General features: G+C 37.6%; 1 protein-coding gene across 2 annotated transcripts in view; it reads right to left on the bottom strand.

Annotated features, from left to right (window-relative positions):
* USP24 (ubiquitin specific peptidase 24) overlaps positions 1 to 26,236 on the bottom strand; it is a 135,125-nt gene that overhangs the window by 54,076 nt on the left and 54,813 nt on the right. For both annotated transcript variants that reach the window (XM_037043173.1, XM_037043174.1), the window contains exons 17-33: positions 21,764 to 21,871; positions 20,967 to 21,116; positions 19,758 to 19,889; positions 18,805 to 18,916; positions 17,258 to 17,334; positions 16,029 to 16,169; positions 15,809 to 15,862; positions 14,662 to 14,777; positions 10,869 to 10,935; positions 10,635 to 10,745; positions 9,835 to 9,933; positions 9,572 to 9,745; positions 7,536 to 7,621; positions 6,844 to 6,937; positions 5,696 to 5,851; positions 2,847 to 2,944; positions 82 to 177 (exon numbers count right to left, since the gene is read on the bottom strand). In XM_037043173.1, coding sequence (XP_036899068.1) covers positions 82 to 177; positions 2,847 to 2,944; positions 5,696 to 5,851; positions 6,844 to 6,937; positions 7,536 to 7,621; positions 9,572 to 9,745; positions 9,835 to 9,933; positions 10,635 to 10,745; positions 10,869 to 10,935; positions 14,662 to 14,777; positions 15,809 to 15,862; positions 16,029 to 16,169; positions 17,258 to 17,334; positions 18,805 to 18,916; positions 19,758 to 19,889; positions 20,967 to 21,116; positions 21,764 to 21,871 — 1,871 coding nt within the window. The remainder of the gene's footprint in view (positions 1 to 81; positions 178 to 2,846; positions 2,945 to 5,695; positions 5,852 to 6,843; positions 6,938 to 7,535; positions 7,622 to 9,571; positions 9,746 to 9,834; positions 9,934 to 10,634; positions 10,746 to 10,868; positions 10,936 to 14,661; positions 14,778 to 15,808; positions 15,863 to 16,028; positions 16,170 to 17,257; positions 17,335 to 18,804; positions 18,917 to 19,757; positions 19,890 to 20,966; positions 21,117 to 21,763; positions 21,872 to 26,236) is intronic.

Below are 26,236 nucleotides of genomic sequence, written 5' to 3'. Positions count from 1 at the left end.
TCAAACTCAGTTCACACTATTTAAAATGATGGGATTGGTAAGAAAAGTCAAGTCAAGTGTCACCTTGTGAGACTAGCGTACCTCGCGAGTTGCAGGCAGATAGAATAGACCCCCTGCCTAGTTTCGTAGTCGACTTCTGATGGAATGGAGTCCCTCTGCATGACATTCACAACCAAACTGCCGAAAAAAAGGAAAAAGGCAGGATATTACAGACTTCTACTTCTTTCATAAGAAATTTTCTGTAACTCTGCTTGTCCTTTTACAATCAGACTCCTTGATAAGCCAAAAAAAGACACCCAACAGAGAGTGTTGGCGTAGTTCCTCTTCTCACTAATTGGTTTGAGCTTACTGAGATACCGGTAGAACTATCAATTCAAATATATATCCAGAGCTGGTGTGTTCAATAAAGCTTGTTTTTCATAGCCACTACAACCTATACTACTACAGAAGCTTCCCAGCTGTTCTTCCTGCTTCCATTCTTGACGCTCCACCTCCAAAATCTAGTCTAAAGAGATCAACCAGAATGATCCTTTAAAAATATGAATCAGTTATGGCACTCCTCCAATGGCTTCCTATTTCCTAGAGAAAAAAAAGGCAATCTCCACAGTAGCCTGTATGATCCCACATGACCTGACCTCTGGTATGTCTGGAACCTCACTGCCCCTCTGCTGCCTGCCACACTCTGCCCCAGCCACACTGGCCTCCTGCTGGTCTCTGCAGACATTAGGTTGGTCCCTCTAGGGGGCGGGGGCTGCTCCTGTGGACAGCACTCTCCAGTTATCTCAAGGTCTCACCCCCACACCTCCTTCGCATCTCTAAAATACCACCCCAGCAGAGAAGCTTTCCCTGACCACTCTACCGAAAATCACAACCCTTTCCATACCTCTTGTCTTTTTTCTCTACAGCTCTTATTACCACCCGACACACATTTTTACTTTTGCCTTTACTGTTTGTCTCCCCTCTGGACAGTAAGCTTCATAAGGATAAGGGTTTTTTTTGGTCAAATCTATTCACTGCTCTGTTCCCTGTGCTTAGAACAATGCCTGGCATATAAATTAGCTGACATACAAGAAGCAGCCAGAGGAAAATGCCTTCATTACCACAGCTCTGTAATGGGACCAGTAAATGAAAATGAGTTGTTACAGCAACATCTCCACCCTGTCGAACAAAGAAGAAAACTGTGTGCACTAGGCCTCCCACTTGGTTGGGAACTCCTTCAGCTCTAGCTCTTTTCTCCTCCCCTTTATCCTTTCAAGGTCTCACCTGATTTCTCCTCCCCTCAAGGCCTCCAAACAGGACCTTCTTCAACTACCTTCTGCTCAAACTGCAAGCAGGTTTTTCCTCCTGGAGGAAAGGGCATGCCTACTTCTTCCCAGAGCAAATCTCCTTTCAACTGCAGTAGAACCCAGCCCCTAAGTCAATCATCCCTTTTTCATCTTTGTTCTTTTCTTCTTCCCTGGCCCCTTCTAGTCTGCCTACAGAGAATCAAGCCTTCCACAAGTTCAAATCAAAACAGAAAAAATAAACTTTCCCCTTAGTTATTCTCACCATCAAAGTACTGTCACCCTCTTCTTGTCCCTTACTGTAAAGCAGAGATGTCACGTCCACTTATAGAATGTACGTCCCATTCTTGTACTTGCCACTCAACTCTGCCATCTGCTTAAGCCCTAATGGCCATGCTTCCACACTGACGCCTCCCCCAAATCTCTAATGCATTCTCCACTTCTCTTGAGAGAATCACATTTAAACCATCCACTTCACATCACTCACAGGGAACTCATATGCAAACGAATTCATTCCTCTTGACCACCTGTTTCCTCCATCTCCTTCCATGTCTGTTCCCCATAAGGACTAGAGACTCACCATTTACCAACTCTCCCACACTAGAAATCACAGGGCCATTCTCTGAATGTTCCCATCACAGTCATACATCTAGTCATAAAGACTTGCTTATTTTACCTCACAAATGTCATCCTATCACTGCCCCCAATTTAGAACTCGTCATCTCTTCTCTGGACCCCTGTTACAGCTCTTAACCATTCTTCCTGCCTTTAGTCTCTCCCACTTCTATTCTTCTCCACGGTAATCCCTGGCTTAGAGACTTCCTGTTTTTCCATGGTCTGTAAGATAATTCCTCAGTGTGATCCCCCTTTTCTCCCTTATCCTTGGCTCTAGCCCAACTAGGCAACAGTAATTCCCAAGAGAAGTCCTTACTTGAGAGCTTCACACATCCCCACCCTCCACCTCTGGCTTAGAGTGCCCCTGCCCTCCTTATTTACCCAGGGAATGAGGCCTGGTTTCACAATCCCCAGCTCAAATGATAATTTCTGTGAAGCACTTCCTAATCTCACAACCCCCCAACCAAGTTTAACCACTACTTTTCTCCCTAACCTCCACTCCCCAAAGCACTTTTGATAAGCCTCTGTATTAATAGACATAGTAACTACTAAACCATGACTAAACTCTGAAGGGCAGGGGCGATACCTAATTTATATGCATCCTTAGAACTAGTGCCTTACACAATGTGGACCCATGGGGCATCAAAGTCACCTCGTCACGAGCTGATGAGGGGACTGACAAGCACCCACACAGCCTCCCATCCTTTCCCCTACCTGAGGATTCCCTGCCACCAGAGGGGAAAGAAACGTGCTGCTCTGAGTTTTCCAAATAATCCAAAGTCATAAAATGAATTAAAATAGTCCAAAGGCTGAAACATCATTCTTCCTTATTATAACTTTCACAATGCTTCACAAGACACGTTTAGGAATAAGTGAAGCTTGGCAAAAGAAGTTAAAGTAATATAATTGTTTTCTGCAATTCATGTAACATTGTATTGAAATGCTAACCTCAAACCACCTGCTTTGAGGAAGTTCTCACAGAAGGATTTTGCACAGTTTCTGGCCATGTCATCATCAGCTGTTGGCATGAGTTTGGAGCTTAGAACCTTGGAAACAGATAAACACAATTAATCATCCCAACATTTCCAGCAGGAATTATTCCTCTACTAAACAAAATAATCACACAACTCAAGTCAGGATTTCTTTAAATGCTGCATGCCATTTTTTTCTCCCAGAAATATAAGGAGCTTCATGTTTCACAATTAAATAATCACATTTCTTAAGTTCTACTTACTTAGCTAGAAAAATCTGTTTTGAACAAAACTGATATGTTCCTTTCCTGAAACCAGCAAATGTGATTGTGTCAGTCTCTCAGGCTTAGATAAGAGTAGATACATTACATGACATACTAGATATATTCTTGAAAAACTATATAAATTAAATTTTATAAAATACACCATTTACTAAAAATCTAGATGAGTCCCCCACTAATGATTCTTAATGTCTTTCTACTCATTGAGCATCTACAACGTCCTAGGCATAAGATGAGGTGTTTAACATGCATTATCTCTTCATCTCACTATGCGTGGCATATGTATTTTACTTTATAGGTAAAGACCACTATCTGAGAGGTTCAGTGACCTCCCATTCAAGGTCACATGATGAGAATTTAAATCCAAATGTGTCTCACTTTAATATCCATGCCCCCTTTACAACATTGGCATATTTACCTAAAGGAAAGCATAACTGAATATTCTGGTATGGCAGAGAATTATTTCACATGAATAATTAAACTACAGTATGAGACTACAAATCTAGCTCACATTCTGGTTTTACCCTGTATGAGCTGACAGATCTCAGGCATGTAAGTTTCCCTTTTGCCTTACTTTTCTCATCAGCTAAACTGGGACAGTAATTACTTTCACCAGAGGATTGTTTGGATTGAGTAAGGTAATACAAGCTTAAAGTGCTTAGTATAAGTAATGGCACAAAACAAGTACTCAGTAAACAATTGCTTATTTAGCTATCATCTGCTCCTGTGAAGCTACACGGGTTTTATGAGCTTAGATTTTTAATGTGAGATTTTCTTTTTAAAGATGCTTCTTCCTGCTCTCCAGGAACCAGTTTCATCGGCCCTGGATTACGAGCACTGCATGGGAAAGAGGAAACCCCCTGTAATTTCAATGCTTTGTGCACGTCGACAGCCACATGCATGCACTCCCCATGCTTACTGGATGATAATGTGGGGAAAATAAATGTTTCTGCAAAGGAATGGGTATTTGGAATATCCACTTTGAGGTTTCCTAGTAGGCAAACACGAGTTAAAGATCAAAATGTAAGAAATATAACCTTTCAGGTAAAAGTAAAAGTAAGTGCTGTGGGGAGTGTTAAATTTTCCAAATGTTTTCTGTTGTCTAAAGTAAAAGAAAACCTACCAAAGGAATTCCCAGTTAGAAGTCCTAAAACTGTACTGGAGTTATTTTACTGTTAAGTCCTTTGGTTCTAAGACAATGCCATCTAAATAGCTGATGACAAGCACTGTGGGACCATTCTGTTTTTCTAGGGGCCCTCAAATGAGGGCATTAAGATTTATTCCTTAACTTTTTTGAGACAATCATTCAAAAGAACATGACAAATCTGGCGGCCATGGAAACTTCAAAATTTACAAGCTTAAACTGACCCAAAAGTTCTAAGGAATGTTCTGTTTTGGGATACTATACCTATTTTGAATGTCCACATTAAATAAGTATATGCTTTATTTTTAAAATATTTACTAAATATTTTCTACTTTTGAATCCAATATGTCTTTTGATAAGAATAATTATTTTAAGGCAAATAAGAATGTTACCATAGTTTGAACATATAAGCAACAGGTAGACCATAAAAATGAATGAATATAATTATATATTCCAATCACATTATCAGATGAAATAAAACTTATCAAACATGGCCAAGTAGGTACCCTTTGGCAATTATGACCTTTATTATGACTCAAAATCTACTACAAAAAACAGTAATTTGATAATTAAGGCTGCTTGGGTGTTGATATGAATTCTTAAATAACTACCTGCTTAGATATATTTTCCTCGGTCAAAGCAAAATCATCAAGGCTTTCTTTTCTCCAGACTTGATGAGGCACAAGGGTGACTCCTGACCCTCCAAGAGCAGGACTGCTTCCACCTTCCTGGTTACTTTCCCACATGGCTTTGTGAATGCTTTGCTTTCAGGGCTCAGTCTATCCAGCCTCTCCTATGTCTTGTTCATAAGACCTTGGAGCAGGTATCTTGTCTCCCAGCTCTGACCTCTTAACTATCACAATGAATGGTAGTAAATGTCTACTGAACTAAATTGACTACTAGTTTAAAGCTACTTTTAGGGGCAGGAAAATAAAAATATTCTTTTGCTCAAATTCTTCCAAAGGCTTTTTTTAACCTTCAAATGATAATAATGTCAACATGTCTCCTGACAAATTCCTCATAAAGCTTCATTAATAACAAATTACAATACTTACAAAAAAAATTAAATGCACTTAATAACAAGAAGTCTTAGAACTAATAACTGATATTATACATACTTACAAAATTTGTAGAGGAAGGTAATGACACATCTTAATAGCGAAGGCTTCCTAATTATTTATTTAGATGCTATTGTGCAAGTGTAACAATGCGCACAGCTATCAACTGATAAAACTGAGCAATGAATGACAAAGGCAAAAACCAAAATATTTCAAATTTATATTCTATTTGGTACTTTTTAAAAAATAAATGTTTAACAGATCAAGCCTGTTGACTTATTTCTGTCATCGGCAAACACGACTCTGCAAGCCCAAACAAAATGAGGGAAAGGAGGTCCCTTACTTCTAGGTTGTAGAGCACCCTGAAGGTGGACATCCCTGGAGCAAAGGAGCGAAACAGACTTTCTAGAATTGAGCTGGCACTTGGCTGGTGCTGTTGCTTTGAAGAGAGGGATGGAGACTTTGAAGATTGACAGCTTGTTTCAGACAGCAATGTTTTCTAAGTTTAAAGGAACAACAGTAAGAAGAAATGTATGTCTTATAATGACAAATAAAAAACCAGATCTGTATATATTCTAGTATTTTCTTTCTTTTCAATGTGATCCAGACCAATGACATTTAAAAAAAAATTATCCTATAAAACTGGATCTCTCTATGATTATTAACCAGACATCACACTCTACCACACAAATGGTAAGTGCTCTACAGAATTATAATCCTATTTTAGGCAATACCGGTACAGTCACCTGAATTTGTTTCTGTGTTTTAAAACTTGTACCTCTACATACTGATGACAAAATTACAAGACTGCAAAAGTAGTAGCTCTGAGACTTTTTTGAACCTATACTAATGATATATCTTATTATATCAGTTCTCTTCTCCTGCAAGTTAATATGTAAGTCAAATAAGACAAGACTGACTTGATATAAACAACCAATGAAATATAAAATTCCTAACTTAATTCTAACAACTTTGTTCTAAATTTATTCTGAGAACATAGACAACATTAAGGATAAAACATAATTTCAATACATACATAAAAGAACAATAACCTAACAATTAAAAAGTGAACTTTAAATATCAACAGTGAAAAACTTTAAAAGATAATCCATTCATGCAAGCAACTCAAACATAAGCAACAGTCACAATCGGAGAGGTGTCATGAGAGAGGAGTCGGAACTACAGTCTGACTTGGATGAGATACTTCGTCTCTGGGCTCTGGTTCCCTAACATGTACCATGAAAGCAGAAGCAGATGATATTAAAGACTCTTCTAGTTTGAAAGTTTGACATCATTTTTGACTCTATTTATATACTTTAAAAGCCAACAAAGTTCTGATTTCCATTATAGAGAAGGTTTTTTAAAAGAAGAAAAATCATTCTGGAAATCAAAGATGATATCAAATGACTTTAACATGATTTCATGTTGTATTTTCACTGAATCATGATATAAAATCTCATGTCAGTTAAATAGCTATAAAGACACTTATACCTTTCTTCCTAAAGAATCAAGTTGGTCAAGGGCTTCCTGAATGGCTGGATCAGTGGGTATCAAGAGCAGCAGCTTTCGTACCCGTAGAGTTATCCTGAAATTTTTCAAATTTAAATATTTTTCAGGTAAGTCACAGTTTCAGTAACAGAGTCATTTAGTACAAGACGTAAGGTAAAATACATCCAGTGAATACTTGGTTCCCTGACCTTTATAACTTTCTTTCATGCTTCATAACTATTTATATTTACTGTGCTGGCCAGTGTGGCTCAGTGGACTGAGTGCTGGCCTGTGAACCAAAGGGTTGGCAGTTCAATTCCCAGTCAGGGCATAAGCCTGGGTTGCAGGCTGGGTCCCCCAGTTGGGGGCCTGTGAGAGGCAACCAATCGAATTTTCTCTTGCACATCAATGTTTCTCTCCCTCTCTTTCTCCCTTCCTTCCCCTCTCCCTAAAAATAAATAAATAGATAAAAACTTTAAAAAAGTGCCCTGGCTGGTGTAGCTCAGTGGATTGAGCACGGGCCTGCGAACCACACGATCGCGGTTCGATTCCCAGTCAGGGCACATGCCTGGGTTGCAGGCCAGTTCCCAGCAAGGGACACACGAGAGGCAACCGTACACTGATATTTCTCTCCCTCTCTCCTTCCCTTCCTCTCTAAAGATAAATAAATAAATATTTTTAAAAAGTTTATTTACCTTGGCTCCTCTAGATTGGCAAGCTGGTAAAGCATGTCAAACACGTTACATACAAGTGCCATCACAACACCAGGAAGGGATTTCTCCTGAGGGGAAGAGGCAAAATAGAGATACAAAGTTACAAAAGAATTTTTTAATCAAATATACCAGTAATAAAAATACTTGTTCGGAAAGACTGGTCACTAAAAAGCATGAGGGGAGCACAGCGCTCATCTGCATTGAAGACGCATGAAAACACAAGAGTCAGGGATCTCCCATCTTCCAGTGAGCTGATCACCTGGGCTCTCTTCTCACACCCGCCTGCTGTGGGGGGACTAAGGTGACAAATGGCAGGCAGAAGGAGAGAGGTAAAACAAAGGCAGGTATAATCTCTAGAATGGAGAGTGGGCACCATAGAAAGCCGACTAGAGCTCATCAGGCGGAAACAAGGCAATGAGCGACTTAGAGCAAAATTAAGGTAATATATATATATGTGCATACACTCACACGCAATATATAGGTATATATGAGGGGGGACCCCCCAAAACTGGAGCTTATTTATAAAAATTGTGTATTTATTCTTACATGTTTAAACTTCAGTCACCTCCAAAGCACTCTCCATCTGATGCAATGCACCTATCAGGATATCCCCACTGTTCAGAACAGTTTTTGAACTTGTCAATTTCGATGGCTTTTAGTGTTTCTGCTGTTTTTTGTTTCACCTCTTCCACACCAGCAAAATGTTTCGCTTTGAGGATATTTTTCATCCAGGGAAACAAAAAAAAAGTTGCTTGGGGCAAGATTGAGTGAATGGGGAGGGTGGGACAGGAGGGCCACACTGTTTTTGGTCAAAAACTGAACACTCACTGTGGTTTGGGCAAGTGTGCTTGTAACCAATCACCCATCATGAAATGGGCAAATGCTTTGAAAGAATCTCCCCCTACAAAAAAAAATATCCCTGAAGCTGAATGTAGCCTCTCACAGCAATGCCGGCTGGTGCACTGATACAGAGGGGTTCCTAGAACACTCACCCAGGGGAGGAAGCCTGTGGTAAAAGGGGCCTGCCCTTTAGAAAATAATTCCAGTTTTCTTGGAGTCCCCCCTTATATGTAATCTAAGGTGAGAAAAAGAAGTTACCCTGTTTTTTTCCTAAAGGTAAGAAATAAAAAATTTGGATAGAGGTGCATACAAGAGACTCAGATGTGATTAAAGTACTATTTTCTGGTTAGAAGGAATAAGAAACTAGATATCACTGTAGAATGTATTTATATAGGGAAAGATTTTTAATAAATTTAGGATAAGAAATAGTACAAACATGTTAATGATGCTGTATACATTGTTTCTGTTGCTAATTAACTGTTACAATACTATTCTTAATGGAATTTCTTTCTTAAGTTCTTGTTAAATAAAAGTACTATCCAGTTATTTAAAAAATCCACAATACTAACATTAACCCTGAGGAGTTCTTTGACATCTATAGCAAGATTAGACTAAGTTAAAAAGACACAGTCACAAAAAGATCTGAAAGCCAAGTGAAGAAAGTATTTCGAGGGGAAGTGATCACATGCATCAAATCTGTTGAAATGTCAAGAAAATGAGGATTGAGAGATGGAAGTGACAGATAACCTAGAAAAAAGCCAGAAAAGAGGGTGACAAGAGTTTCAACAATTCTTTCAAGGAGCTCTGATGATTTGGGAAGGAGATACTAGGGTGGGAAATGAAGGTGGAGCTGTGGGATGGTAGGATGGTAAAAGTAACACTGCACGTGTGACTGCTAGTGGGCACGGCCCAGTAGAGGGTAAATTAATGAATCAATGAAGAGAAATGTATGAGAGGAGCAGGAGCAGCAAGCAGTGGCCGGGCAGAATGACTGGGGGACTCAGAAGATTTTTGTCCAGGAGATTGATAAATTATATGTCTTCTCCCAACGGATGCCTGCTGCTTCTCAGTGATACAGTTCTGAAGAGTCAGGATTTGCCTTCAGCTCAAATCTAGACAGGCTGGAGGCAAAACGATATTGAAACTTTGTTTTAAAACAGGTGTTTTTCACTCAATACCTGCTCCATGGCATACGATGAACTAAACACCCCACTGCTGCTGCTGCTGGAGCTGGTGGAGGAGTCGGCTGAGCTCCCAGATGGGGTCCCGCTGCCAGAAGTCTTTACTGTAAGGATCTGTTCGTCGGAAAAGCCCAGCTGGTGGAGTAGCTTTTGATCTTTATTCACTGTCAGCTGCAAAAAGTGGTTTCTTAATTATTGAGAGGGAAAGAAAGAGGAAAGTAGTACTATCAGGCTAAAGGGCCAAGTTTATTTAAACCTACCAGACAATCATTTGTAAATATCTGTATATTATCCACAGGACAGCACAACTGCTTGGCTATCTTCCACCGGACACTCCCTATGGTTTCATTACTGTGGGCCTGTGAAATGAAACTCCACATCGTTATAACCCATTTACTCGTTCACTTAAACAAGCATCTACTGGGCACTGGGCACTGGTGTACAAGCTGAGACAGCAGAAAACTGAGGATGCAAATCCTTGCCCTTGGGAGGCTTCCCTTCTGCTTAAGTGAAAGTTCTGTTCGCCACTCCAATTCCGCCTCATCATGCACACAATAAGACCTCCAGTCCTTCTTCCACAGCTGGTCTTCCATTCTTTCTTTCCCTTTCTTACTGTCCCACTGGCCGCCTTGCTTCTCATGAACAAGCCAAGCAAACTCCCACTGCAGGGCCTATGTCCCTGCTGCTCCCTTTGCTTGGAATGTCCTTTCCAGAAATGACTTACTATGTCACTTCATTCAAGTCTGTGTTCAAATGTCACCACCTCAGACCCTCCCTGTCCATCTTCATCTAAAATGGTATTTCATGTATAACTATCACTTCTACCAACTTATCACTTCTGCTTTATTCTTCCTAACACTCACCACCACCTGACATTGTATTACATATTTATCTGCATGTCTGCTTTATACCCCCATCGGTTTGCTGTCATTTCAGGTCTTTATTCTAAATTTACTTAACAGCTTTTACAATAGAAGAGCCACTCATTCAGAGATCTTAATCATCAGTGTTATGAAAATAACAAGACAGAAAATGGCTACAGAGCTTAATGTAAACCTACCTCTACGGTAAAAGTATCTTTGGTAGACTCATAAGTAACATTGAGAGTTAAAAGATGTCCATGAAATGAGGCGCCATGAGGTAGAATAGTTCGTGGAACAGAGTAAAAGTCCTGGAAAAAGAGAGCAAGCCAAACGAATCAGATATGCTGCACCACTGTCCAACACTCCAGAACTGCACAGCCACCACACAGCCTAGTTGCGGTGGTGCGGCCGTGCCAGGAAGAGAGGCTTACCTCTATAGTGACCACATAGCGCTCTGCCAGAAGCAGCAGCCTCTCAATGATGACCAGTTTCGTGGATCTATGGATTAAAACAATTTTTAAAAACATATTTGAGTGGTTGACTTGCGCTCAGTCACAGTCTGTTTCACCAATCCCAGCCAGTACTCCTTGGTCAAAGACTGAAATTTGCAAAGACTACCCTTCCCTTTCGCCCACAGAGGAGATGGTTCAACCCGGTCGCAGCTACAGGGCACAGACGAAACAAGGGAGAAGCCTGGCCCTGCACCCATGTCCTTTCCTGCCCTTTTCTTCCTTCTTTTTCTTTTTAAGCAGCTGTTTCACACATGGAGGACCTGGATCTCTACGCTGATTTGTCCATCAATCCACAAAGAATGAAAAATCAGCAAGTTTGACTCTCATAATCTTACAACTAGAATATGCCGCATAATTCTATAAATGCAGGGGATCAGACAAAATTCAAAACTGCTTGAAAATTAGAAGATAAATGGGAAAATATTTCACAAAGAAGAGTTGCTATTTTTCTTTAATAATATTTTTTATTTTTCCATTACAGTTGATGTACAATATTGCATTCATTCCAGGTGTACAACCCAGTGATTAGACATTTCTCTCTTACAAAGTGGTCATCCTGACAAAACCAGCACCCACCTGACACCAACCATAATCATTACAACATTACTGACCTGTACTTTATATTCCCACGATTATCCTGTAACTACCGATTTATACTTTTTAACACCCTCACCTTTTTCACTCACTTCCCTAAAATCTCCTCCCATCTGGCAACCATCAAAATGTTCTCCTCATCTATTCTGTTTCTATTCTGCTTGTTTGTTTGTTCTGACTTTTAGACTTCACATGTAAGTGAAATCACATGGTACTGTCGTTCTCTGTCGTATCTCACTCAGCACAGTACCCTCTAGGTTCACGTGTGTGGTTGCAGATGGCAAGATTTCATCCTTTTTATGGTCGAATCATAGCCCACTGTATGTAAACACCACTTGTTCCTCATCCACTCACTTACTGATGAACACTTAGGTTACTATTTGTTTAAATCAGGCTAAGAATGAGGAAGAAAGGAAGACTAAACAATTGTACATCTGTGGACATTCTGTATAGTTCAAACTTAAAATATAAGAATTTGTAATCCTAAAGGTTTTCAAAGTAACTAAGAAATCAACACGTATCAGGAGACACAAGCATCTATGGGACAGGAAATACACAGCAAGAGAGCATGGAGCCCTAACAGACTCTGAAAATGAGACCCGAGGACTCTTCTGGTCAGACTTATGAAATCCTACTTTCATCGGAAATACAGTCAACCCAACAACTGTGGATCAAAACTGTAAAAACCCCCCATAGTTCCAAAACACAACATTTGAATTTGCTATGAGCTGAGCACGACACTGAATCCTCATGAATGAAGTAGTGGATAGGCACACCCCACTGTAGCCCATATGCAAAGATAGGCTAACGCTACACCATTTTATCTAAAGGACTTGCACAGCCTTGGATTCTGGGCTGTGTGTGTATGTGTCCTGGAATCAGGACACAAAGAGATGGGTACAAAGAGATGACTAATAGGACTTCAACATTTAGCAGCTTATATAGTCACAGCTCATGTTTTATTAAAAAGAACGCTACATGTGTTCACACTGAGAGATGAAAAAATCCAAATCCCTTTAACAATGTGCTAATGTCCAGAAAGTCTAGGTGTTTCAAATAGGTATATTTCTAAAACTTAAAAGAGGTGCTACCATTTTCTAACACTTGATTAGCAGTGTTGGAAATTTCACTTTGAAAAGAGTTGGTTCAAATTTAGAATTTAACAGAATTCTAAATTCCTTCATTCTATGAGCAGGAACCAGCAAAATCTGATATCCAGATGGAAACTGTTTAGGAAATCACTAGGTACTAAGAGTGAATTGTTGACTGTGCTATTTCACTGATGCCCCAATAATGAATCGAATCACAGACCGCACTGCAACACGCCGTACAGATGAGAGAAAACTCCTGCCCCCACAAGATAGAACAATCATGGTCACTAAAAAAGTTCTTTCAAAACTAGCAGGGTAAGATAAAAACAATGTCCTGTTCAATTCAATTTTGACACTATACATTCTTACTAACTCTGTTTAAAGTTTATAATAAGAATATTTAAAAACTATCATGTGGTTGTGCTCTGTAGTCAATTATGAATGATTTAGAATAAAAGCACTTAGTAAAAAAAAAAAGCACACTTATTTAAAGAACTAAAGTACAGAAATTCCAATCCAATAGTTCATAAATGCATTTCTATTCTGATTTGTCAGACAATAAATCATTAAGAACCTAGGTCATAGAGATGGATTACACCTTATAAATATATAATTAGGAATTCCTAATTTACATCTTTAATGAAAGTCTATTTGAGATATACTTCCAAGAATGTGGGAATGCAAAAGTCATGTGAAGTATTCTCATGCAGATATAATCACCTTCTGTCATTTTAAAAAAGAGGTTCTAGAGGGTTGAATTTTATTGGCGTCTTTCATATTAATAAAGCATCACTATACAGTACTCAATTCATTTCTAAAAAGATAATAAAGACTGTGAGCAAGGATTCCACTTCTAAAAGAAGGCTCTAAAAAGAAAAGGAACAGTCCCAACTGTAAATAAAAATAAACACACACATACAGTCTATGAGTTGAGAAAGACTGCAGGAGGACCATCACTAGAGGGCAGCAGAGTGAGGCGCAGAGACTTCTCTGAGCACCTGCCAACGTTTCACGGGTATCATTGAGTTGGGCGGATTTGGGGTGGTGTACTAGTAATGAAAGGCTCATAAAACCTCACAAAAATGTTCTAGTTATTTCAGTCTAACATTTCTAAATGTTCATCTATTCTACTTATTATATCAAAGAACTATAGCAAACACTGAGCTCAGATTTCACTGGTAATATTTTAAAACATAAAACGCAGCAATGTGATTGAGAGACAATGCCAATTCGGTTTTAATGCAAGTATTTTGGCCCTGGCTAGGTGGCTCTGTTGGTTAGAGCATCATCCCATACACTAAAAGGTCGTGGGTTTGATTCCTGGTAGGGCACATACCTAGGTTGTGGAAGGCAACTGATCTCTGTTTCTCTTTCTCTCCCTCCATTCCCTTCTCTAAAATTAATAAAAATGTATCATTGGGTGAGGGGAAAAAATAAAGTAAAAAACGCCAAATATCTCAGGATAAAGTTCTCATTAAAAATTATTTTGAAAAAAGTTTATGTCATAATATTTTAATTATGATTATATTATACTATACAATTTTAATCAATCATCATCTTCCACTTCATTTTGCTCATGCTATTAATGCCGTGGATTTGACTATTCAAGGAGAAAATTTATAAGACGTCTAAGTAAATATTTCAAACTTAAAAAATTACTCTCCATGCACTGACTATATCTTTATTCCATCATAGTAGAGAAGATTACTATCACACAGAGTAAAAGTTAAGCGAATCAAAAAAACCTACACCTTGTCTACTAGGTAGAGGGGTAAGAGCAGGGGAATACCTGGACGGTTATGCTGATGACCTTCGAATCTTCTAGAGAGACACAAACCTGGGATATACAGTGGGAAACATAATTTCCCAGGACATGACTGTTTGCAAAAGTTATGAAGTAAAATGAGGAAATCAAAATGGAGAGATCTCCATGGCGGGGGTGGGGTGGGGGGGAAGAGGCCAATTATTTTTTAAACTGATACGTATTTAAATATTGTACATTTGTTGTAACTTCTGCAATCTCTTACCTATATGGAGACTGAACTGATGTTGCTACAGTTGGCATGGCAGTCGCTGTAAGCATTTTTGTTGCTCTGGTCACAGCATGTGTTAGAGTAGGGCCACCAAGTGCTGAACTGGCTGCCTATGAGATAAGAAATAATTCTTTATCAGGGTTTCTCCAGCTCAGCTCTATTGACATTCCGGGCTGGACAGGTGTTTGTTGTGGAAGACTGTCCTGGGCGCTGCAGGATGTTTAACAGCGCCCCTGACCCTACTCACAACCAGTAGGTGCCAGTAGGACCCCTCTAACTCTGACAACCAAGAAGGTCTCCAGTAACTACCGAGTGATCTGTGGGAAGTGTAATAACCCCAGTCCAACTACTGTTCTGTTTATGTAACACACAGGACCTCATTTAGGGGCACTTGAGTACTTTAAGTGCTTTTATGGAGACTTATTTGAACTCGGGAAATCTTACACAGATTCCAGCATATATTCATCACCAAAATGTCTAACTCATTAACATTTGGGGGCAGTGGCATTTTGTTTTTGAAATACTCTATTTGACATAAAAACAAGCGCTAATTAAGAAAGAAAATAAATATTTAATGCTTTCAGCATATGTTGGAAATAAAGCATTATATGTAAGACAGTAGTATTAAACAGCAGGCTTCTAATGGACAAAGACAACCAACATCACCCCACTGAGTCCTACTGTGGCCTTTAATAGCATTTATAATATAAACTAGGTGAAATGTGGAGAAGGATAGGAAAAAAAGCAGGTGCTTGTATAAAATTCCTGGACCAGAAAGTGAAAATGAGAAAAACAATCTATGGGAAATGTAGAACATAGAGGAGACCTGTTTTCTTAAAATAGAAATGTAGAGAAAACCCGTTTTCTTTCCATCTTAAGAAAACAGGTTCCTATACCCTCAAAGAGGGGTGGGTAAAGCAGAGAAGAGGGGCGGTGGTGGGAAAAGAAACATCTCCTGCAAAGTCCAATTCTATACTGGGGCATTGAGGCAACTCCTTATGTTATAGTATGGTACTATTCACAAATTCTTCAAAAGGATCCAGCCACAAATATCAACATTATACATGATCTCAAAATACAAAATTTTAAAAGAAAAAACCCAAAACATTTATTTAAAAAACGAGTTAAAATTGCTACTCACTTCTAATCTTGTGTAGCAATCAGCAATGAATTTCTTATGTAATGATACAGAATCCTAAAAGATGTATATGGAAATTAAAATTAGTTTGGCATTTAGCTGTAATCATTAAGGACAAATGTCAAAATAAAGAAGCCAATTTTCAGGCATGCCAACTTAGACATAAAAATATATAATTTTCTGTCCTTTTGTGTTTGAGGACCTTCTTCCCACAGACACCCACCTTCTTTAACCTGGGGTTCAGATTAATATAACTGTAGTTTATGATTAACTGAATAGCTTCATTTGCAATTTCTTCATCAGGTGATTCCATGGCTATTTTCCAAATGAAATCCATTCCTATCAATTCCAGCTTTTCTACATACTGTTCAAAAGAAAACAAATTATTATACAGTACACCAAGGTCACAAAGTTACAACCATTTTCTGTTACACTGTAAGTTCCCACCTCTTTAATTTAATATGAATTAGGCTGCAAAAATCAAGCTACATGAGAATGCTATTGTATCAATATTTAAGTTTAAAACAAAAACCAACCAACAGCAGAAACACGGGGCCACCTCTAAGGGAACCAGAAGAGATGTGCAGATTTTTTCCAGGCACCCTACGCCCACACTAGACACCCGCCCAAATGAACTACCGATGCAGGAATAGCACTGGTGAGGTGGGTGCCACCTTCAGGAGCTTTTCTTCAAAAGGACATGAAGTCAAGCTAGAAGTAGCTACTAATCCTTGGAGCTCAATTCAGTCTTCCCAAGAGCTTAAAAAGATTCTGTAAAAACACTTACCACCCAGAAAATGAGGTCAAGAACAGTCTTGGAAAAAAAGAGTTATGTTTTTGCCTTTCTTTTTAAAGGTGCATATGTGAATGTAAATAATAGCTGTATACATTCTACAGATCAGGGGTGTCAAACTCATTTTTACTGGGGGCCACATCAGCCTCCCAGTTGCCTTCAAAGGGCTGAAATAACTTTAGGACTGTATAAATGTAACTACTCCTTAACTGTTAAGGAGTTGAAATTACATTTGGCCCTTTGAAGGCAACTGGGAGGCTGATGTGGCCCCCGGTGAAAATGAGTATGATGCACCTGCTACAGATCATTTTTTACATCGCTGTCTGCTCTTAAATTATTTTCCCCAAATCATTGTCACTGTGATCCCAGAGTGAAGATTTTGTTACTTTTTAAGGAAAATGCGGATTGATCTGAGGAGTGGGAAGGTAAACAGAACTACCCTACTTGGCATTTACCTAACCACAGGAGCTGCTGGCTGCCCCAGAGATTAGCAAGAGCAGAGGCATTTGGGAAGTCAGCTATCATCAATGTGGAAAACTTTATCATCAATGCAGAAAAACTTTGGAATAACTCATGTTTTATCTCGATTATAACACACTTTTGCAGAATGTCAAGTTTTACTATATTATCTAAACTAGATTTGAGAGTAGTGTACTTACCAACTGAGCCCCTTGTCTTTTCAATCGATGGTCACAGAGATTCACATTTTCAAAAAAAGTCTTAAATAAGTTAAAACCTGAAAGTATAGAATCAGATAAGTTCACATGCTGTAAGTAACGCAGATAATCAGTGAAAACACTCAAAGCACCTCAAGTGCTAAAACGAAAATGCTCAGGACAAAACATAGCTGCAAATCTTTAAGGCTTTGGATTAGGCAATGGCTTCTTAGATATGGTGCTGAAAGCACAAGTAACAAAAGAAAAGAGTAGATAAATTAGACTAAATCAAAATGAAAAACTTCTGTGCTTCAAAGGACTATGCAAAAAGTGAAGACAATCCAAGAATAGCACAAAAAATTTGCAAATCATATTTCTGACAAGGAGCTAGCATGCAGAATATATAAAGAACTCTTACAATGCAACAATAAAGACAAATAATCTAATTAAATGGGCAAAAGATTTGAAAAGGTTTTTCTCCAAAGAATATATATGAATGGCTATTAAGCACATGAACAGATAGTCAGTATCATTAATCCTCAGGGAAATGCAAATCAATAGCACATGACACTACTTCGTAGTCACTAGAATGGGTAAAGAAACAAATACAGACCAGCACTGTCTGTACTGGTGAGGAGGTGGGGAAAATGAAATTCTCATACTCTGCCAATGGGATTACAAAATCCCACACTGCACAACAATTTGGTAGTTCCTCAAATGCTAATTATCTGATACAGCAATTTCACTCCTAGGTGTATGCCTAAGAGAAATGAAACCTGTGTTCACAAAACTTGTACATGAATGTCTGTAGCAGCATGATTAATAATAGCCAAAAAGTCGATAGTGATCCAAATATCCATCAACCGATAAATGGATAAACAAAATGTGGTATAGTCTTACAGTGGAATATTATTTGGCCTAACTGGAATGAAGAATATGCTACAACATGGGTGAACATTGAAAACATTATGTCTCAGCATTAAAAAAAAGCCAGATACATATTGAACAACTCCTTTTATATGAAATGTTTAGATTAGGCTAATCCATGAAGATAGAAAATGGATTGGAGACTGGGGGTAGGAGAGAACAGGGAGCAGCTGCTAATGTGTACAGGGTTTCTTCTGGGGGTGATTAAATGTCTTAGGGTTAGAAAGTGGTGAAGGGTGAACAACTTTGTGAATATACTAAGAGCCACTAATTGTACACTTTAAAAAAATGAGTTTCATAGTATATGAATTTTATCTCGATGAAAAGTTTCAATTACAAGAAACACCTAAAAGGAAGATTTCTATACTTGGATAAATTTAAGTGAATCACTTTTGTACTAAGTAACTATAAGAAAAGGCAGTCTGATAATGTGAGTTATCAGGTCATATAATTAAAAATTATTATAAGATAACATTTATATAAAAAGGAATTCAGCTGTGTATATAAAGATCACAGAGATATTCCAAATTGTCTGGCTGCTTTTGAGACATGGGCTTAGAAGGAAAGGAGAAAAAAATAAAATTTTTTAAAGAATTGAAAAAATGAATTTATGTTTTTCCTACCATTCATAGTGATTTCATATGACTCCAATTTAAGAATTTTCTCTTTGAAGAGCTGCTGCTGAACGTCACTCTCGAGATCATGCTGCCCTTTTGTAAACCATTCAAAGCACATCTGTGGATAAGACAAATATGACCCTGTAACTAAAATTCATGTCAAGAAAATATGTATTCTGCATCGGGGCAGTGAAGATAAATTATTTTTAATTCTTCAAAAACTTACACTGCCAAAATACCACTCAAAACTGAGATGCTTAGAACTCTGGACTAAATAAAGCATTAAATTACCAGCAATCTTTCCCACAGATAATTAAAATATATACTCATACTTTTAATTTTATACATACTTGGGTTTTTTCACAAACATTTATTAATAAGCCTTACTGTGTGCCAGGCACTGTGCTAAGCACCATCACATATTTGGTTCTTTCAACAATTCCATTAAGTAATTAATATTATTCCATAAAATGAGAGGAAAAAACAGCAATTCGCTGCTAGTAAATGTCGAAACAGGTACTGAGCTTCTAGTTTAACCCCTTTTCAGCTATTTAATTATAGCCCTAAAGATCCATCTGGGTTTTCACTCTTCCTTGGTGTTTCTGGGTGCGACATCATTACAGGAGCTCTGTCGTCTCTTGGTAACTTAAAATTAGTTTCGTGTGATGGGGAAAAGAAACTACAAGATATACTGAGAATTGTTCAGCTGTACTTTAACTAGCTGATTTTGGTTTTACACAGAATGGTATCATAATTACTGAAATACTCACACTTCTATTAGTATCCTGAAAAAAATACATACAAATAAGTATTTTTCCAGCACTTGCCCTGGCCTATTAATATAAATGTATGCTTAGTAAATTGAAAAGTGTTTAGAACCGAAGATGTAAGACACACACAAAACGTGAAATATTAAATTCCACTTCTGTCTTACTTTGTCCACAGAACCATTTGCTTACCTCTCTATCTAACTCACAGACATCCTGGCCAGTCACAAGACACTCCCAGATTTCCTTGGCACGATTCCAACCCAGATACAGAGTAGCTTCTTGCAAGAAAAATGCTAGAAATTTTAGATGGGCCTCTAAATACTGCAAAAAGAGATGATAATTATTTAACTCCAGGCATTCACACCTAAAAGCAAAATTAAAACAAAACAAAAACCCCAAACTTTAAAATAAAAAAGAGAAATAGTTCTATCTAATCCCTTTTCATGTAATTTAGGGTAAAGTCATGTGAGAAATCTGTTTACAAGTTGATAGTACAATGTAGTAGAAACGACATTGAATCTATTACAAATTCAGCTGAACTTCAGATGACAATAAATAAAATATAATTTCATCAATCTCAAAGTAAAACACCCCAAACTCACTAATAAGTTTTCTTTTTTTTAAGATTTTATTTATTTATCTTTTTTAGAGAGAAAGGGAAGGAGAGAAGTATCAATGTATGGTTGCCTCTTGTGAGTCCCCTGCTGGGAACTGGCCTGCAACCCAGGCACGTGCCCTGACTGGGAATCGAACCACGATCGCATGGTTCACAGGCCTGCACTCAATCCACTGAGCTACACCAGCCAGGGCGAGTTAAGATTTCTTTCTACTTCAAAAAAAAAAATACTACTACTAATCATTTGATTTAAAAACAGAAACAACTATGCACAGAACTGACAATTAGCATTTCACGTCAAAGTAAAAAAAAAAAGATGTTTATTTTTGTTACTTTATCATATGCAGGTCTTGTGTACTTTACCCACAAATATCAATTTTCAAACTTTTATTTTGAAATGACTACAGTAAAGATGAAAATCTATTGCACTGCCCTGGCCGGGATGCTCAACTGGTTGAAACGTCATCCTGTACACCAAGGTTGTGGGTGTGATGCCCAGTCCAAACATGTAATTAGGTTGTGGGTTCGATTCCTGGTCGGGGAGTATGCAGGAGTCAACTGATCAGTGTTTCTCTTTCTCACTCTCCTGACTCTCTTCCTCTCTCTCTAGAAGCAATAACTATATCCTCGGGTGAGGATTTAAAAAAAAAATTGTTCCATCACTATAAAGATACCTCATGCTACCTCTTCATAGTTACATCTAATAAATATCATCTTAGTAGTTCAAGTACAAAAAGTCCAAACAAATGTGCAAATCATGAACCAAAAGCACAGGCCAGTACCTCCCGGTATGTGTAGCGGCCATCCACCAGTGTCACGCCAGTTAAACCTCCAGGTCCAGCCACGGCGGCTGCGAGTCGATGACAAGCTATCAAACTTCCTGTTACCAATTTCACTATTTCAAAGTTTTTCTTCAAGTCTTGAATAATACTCTTGGCAAAAACAACAAAAAACAAAAATGGTATGAAAATTTATAGTTATTGTGTCATTTTAACACAAACTTCTGTGTTAGTATGTAGTCCAGGTGAGTGATAGCAAATAGGATTTCTTCACTCACATTTCTTACATAAAACTAAATAAAAGCAATCTGATATGTTTATTTACTAAGGAATTAATAAAATTCTTTGCTAAATTTAGCTTCTAGAAGATTTTTTTTTAAGTAACCCTTTTAACAAAATAATTTCATTTCTTTTGTACCTTTCATCACTCTTGCCAAGTATCATGTTGAGGAAGTTCTAGTTCTTTAATCACACTTATCTTTTTGCAATATAAAATAAGTCTCAAACAAATTTCAAAAATTTACTTTTTGAAAATTTACTTTTTTATCTTTCCTTTTAAAACCTGTCTTAATTATGTGAATATTTTAAGGAAATAAAATCAAGATTATAGCAAAAGAAAATTTCCATAGAAAAGAGGAATGATGCTTAAAGTCAAAATTATTAAATAATACAAATGAATTACAGTAATAATCATAAAATGGAAAATAGTGACAAGACCCAGCAAACCTAATTATGTTTTATTATAAAATGTTACATAAATAATTGTATAATAGTCAGATATAGCTATTCTATCCTCTTACCTTGTCTTGCTTTTGATAGGTTTGTTTTATGAATGAGCGGGTGATTTCATGGAGCTGACGCAAAGCTGGTACCACCCATACAAATTGAGGATTATTAAGCTGGGATGACTAGAGTTGAAAAGAAGTGACATTAATTAAATTTAGAAATAAATGGCAGACATAATTTATTAGCTATGAAACATTTCCAAGTCAATTAGGCTTTATTGTTGCACATTCTATGATATTCCTCCTCATACTGCTCATTTACAGCTTATCTCCATGCACTCATAATTCAGTCTTCAATTTCTTATCCTGCATGCAATTTCCTAAGGCCAAGAACTGCAAACAGGAGTGGGTGTGAAGTGACAGAAAATGTACAGGGTACATCAGCAAAAAACAGACAAGGAATTAGCAACTTCAGAGGACAGATTAAGTAGCACAGGCTGCCAGGACATGTTGACAAAATAAATTAATGGCAATAGCTTAACTAGGATAAGCTGAACTGGCTAATAAGTAAAATGGTATAAAAATGTGGTTTTCTATACTTACATGATTAAGATACCAATAATATGATCAAGATATTGATATTGATCTATATATTAAATATTCACAATCTGCTTGTATTTCTGAGTTAAAACAGTTTTATAAAAAAATTTTATTAATTATTACAGCCACTTTATACTTATACTTTATATTTTTCAAAAACACTTTCAAAGGTACTATTTCTGAAACTGCTACAGGACAATCCAGATTTTCACAGTTCACATCTGAAAAGCCTGATGTTCATCTTTAAAAAGGGAACTGCTTTTTAATAAATAGCATCTTCCAGCTATGAGATTTCATTATAAAATTTGTAAAAGGATAAGGTTAAACACCATTAATCAAGTGATCAATAAAGTCTAAAACAATGGAGTAAAAGTTTAAATCCCGAACATTTATTTTAAAGGCTAGATTTTGTTTTTTTGTAAAGCCTTGCTTCTTCAAGTCTTTCTGCAAGATAAAAACCCCTATGAGGTGACAAATACTTTTGATGTCTTTTGTAGAAAAACATCCTACTAATGTGTAAATGTGGGAATATGTAAATGTGAGAACACTATTGCCTAAACAACACTGGCTTTCCTAAAGACTAGCCAATCAATCTGCCAATACCGTATTTCCTGGATTCTAAGATACAGGTTTTATAAATTTCAAGTTCTGAAATTGATGCTTTTTACAACTAACTATGCCAAAAGAAATGTACTAGCCGCTAGGTGTAGGAGTAAGTTATGCTATAGCTGTCCTTACCTAAGTATGTGCAAACTTAGCTGTGTACAGAAAATACCTGTTCATCTACCTGTCACTGTATTTATCACTTGGTATAGGAAACACCAACCTAGGAAGGCTCTTTAACTTAAATTTAGATCACTGATTTGTTACTTAAATACTGTCAAAAAGATTATAATGTGAAACTGACTAGCCTGTCATGTCTGCCAATTCAATTAAAAGCAAAGAAAACTGCCAGTGGTCTCAGACTCCTGAAGCATTTTTCGAAGATGGGAATTTGGTGTAATAGACTCATATACCTTGTGAAGGGCTGCATCACTCAGCACTAAGCATCTCTGTCTAAAGGTGAGCCTTAATTTCAGAGAAGTTGTTTAACATGTAGTATGCACAATTTAATAATTAAAGGCAGCATGAGTTCTATGAGAAAGGACAAGGACACAAAACTACACAATCTTCAACATGCCTCAAAATTATAGTCAGTCTTAAAGGTTTCAAAGAGATCAAGAACACTGGGATAATAGAGAAAAGCAGCATGCCGCAGTGAGGCTGTGCACACTGGTCCAAAAGAAGCTGAGATAATTCCTGAATGCAAATCTAAACAAATGTATGGTAAAATTAGAACATAGTTTCTTTTTTACTTCTTTATAAGCTTATTAAGTCTAGCATCTTAGAATCAGAGAAATAAGGTATATACATGGTGGGAAAAAGTAGGTTTACAGTTGTAATACACACAAATGAAATAATAATAAATAATAATACACACTATTCTGAATACTCAACAACTGTAAACCTACTTTTCCCCACCCTGTAATAAAGGCCAACTATTTGCAAGACTAGCTAGAATATTTCTGCTAAAATATAAAAGTTGCAAAATGACAGGGATTAAAACTCTGAGGCTTAGGCCCAAACATACCTTCTGAAAAAATGACAAACAGAAGGATGTAAATATAAACCCTTTAGCAAATAATTTGACATACTAAAAAGTATCATTATGACCAATTAAGTCAATTATGATTAGAATATTTTCTGACATTAAAAATTATCCTTTGAAGCTAGCTCACTATCAAAATGAATGGAAAAAAACAGATAAAATTGGAATTTAAAAAGTACTTCTAGTATGGCCTTTCTATAGTTTAGCAGATAGGACAGGTATTATTTATTCTATCGTATCGTATCTATGACATCTGTTAAGTTACAGGAAAAATTTAAGTTACTCTTTCTCCACTCATAAAAGAGGTAAAAACTAAGGTGGACAATTAAAATGAACATACCTGATAATATCAAATGATGGAGCTGTGGTTTCATGAGTAGGAGTTAATGGTATGTCCACATTAGACTCCTGACATGAGACGAAGCCTTGGAGGTCACCTAGTTTAGCCTGCAAGTCCACGCCTAAATTCCTTAGTAGTTTTTGTTCAACAACTAGTCTCCTAGTGTTTCTAGTACGAGGAACGCAGGAGGCAGCGCACTCTATTTCAGGCTGTTCTCACTATCATTGACCTACCATAGTGAAACATGCAATCCCATAACTTCTTAGGAGCCATAAAAAGTTGAGTTGAATAAAACTTCTCTATAACAATCCTCTCAATACCTGAAGAAACTTTAATATTCTTTCTTGAGTTCTCTCTTCTCCAAGCTGCAAACCCCCACTTGCTCATCTGTCTTGTTTACCCAGACCCAGCAATTTATCTAGATTCAAAGTAAAAATTTTTACACAGGAGGGCTTTTTTAAAAAGTATTTCCTCCTGTGCTAACCACGTTACTGTGCGAATGTACTGCGGACATCTTGCTACTTTCACTGTCAGTCACGTGATTTGGCAAACAGAGGCCACTCCACTGAGGGTGAGGGTTTTAGTGTACTTGTGAGTGAAAGGGGGGAAGTGGGAGGAAGGGGACCAACATTCACTGAAAGGTTGCCAGGCACTGAACGAGGAGGCCTTAAGATAATCACTTAAGGGACATGAGAGCACCACTAATTGAGTAAATACGATTTTTTTGATTTAGTAATTTGTTTTGGATGAGTACATTTCAACTTTTTAATTGAAGGAGAAAAGTGAAATAAGATGGAGGGGATTGGGGTGGACAGTGGAGAGTATAAAGGAAGCCAAGGAAGGAGGACCAAGGAAGCCAAGGGTATCCTGACAGAATCTACAGAAATAATGTTAAGCAATAAAGGTTGGAATTTCTGAACACAATAGTGGAACTTGGGAATTTTAAGAGTGTCAAAAGCAGAGGGACAGGGAATCAGTTGGTGGAACAGAGGTAGCTGAGGGTGGGAGGGGAGTAAGAGGTGGGTGATCTTGTCTTACCCTTTGCTTAGTTTCTGTGTAGCCTGGCAGGGAGACATAATCCCCAAGTCAGCCCACCTTGCTGCCTGGCAGGAAAGGGCATAGCATAGAAAAACACCTTTAGTGGCAGTATATAATTCACCCCCCTGCCCGGAGTCACATCCAGGGGGCTCAGATCTTCCCACTGCCCCCCTTCAGCTACGTGTACTTTAAAAGAATATCTGTAAAAGCACTTAGTCAACTGAAAAGTGCTGTATAAATGTAAGATATTATTATTTGGAATGAAATAATGATGCATCAGAATTTCTTTACTGGGAGCAGTGGGAAATAAAAGGAAGAATATTCCTTTCAAGACTCACAAAATGACTCCAAAATTCTCCCTGTTACTTTCTGAGTTTTGTTATGAAACAACGTTCTGGACTGAAGTGACTGTGAAGAGAAGCAATAAAGATGCGGTGATGGTACTGGCTAGAAAAGCTAAGTAATGCTCAGCTGCAACAAGGAAGGGACAGAGGTTGGGAAGGATTTTCTGCTTTTCAAAGTCATTTTCCTGGAGGTGGGGAGAAGTGCCTTCAGCTTTGACCTTCCAAGAAATGTATCTGTTACTAAGAAGAAAAGACCATTTCTTCTATAAATACCCTTTTCCTCTTACTATTGAAGGGTCTAAACTTCTTAACTCTGGGTGAGTTTCAATCATAAAGACAGATGCTGCTAAATTATCTGAATCACTGAACTGAGAAAGCTGGAAAACTTCAAATTGCATTTGAGGAGAAAGAGAGCAATGTTGTTGAACTGAAGGAGTAATTTCTCATAACCTGAGCATTAATAGCTCTAGTTTGTGAACAACTTTTAAAATCTCTAAAGCTAGATAATATGTAGGAAACTCACTTGATCAAATTTCAGTGTCAGAAATACAACACAAGTTCTTAAAAGTCCACTGAAT

This window comes from Sturnira hondurensis, unplaced genomic scaffold (assembly GCF_014824575.4).
Source record: "Sturnira hondurensis isolate 20B ecotype Veracruz unplaced genomic scaffold, ASM1482457v3 Scaffold0004068, whole genome shotgun sequence".
Lineage (NCBI taxonomy): Eukaryota > Metazoa > Chordata > Mammalia > Chiroptera > Phyllostomidae > Sturnira > Sturnira hondurensis.
The sequence above is the reverse complement of the archived record's forward strand: the minus strand, read 5'-3'. Positions and strand labels throughout refer to the sequence as shown.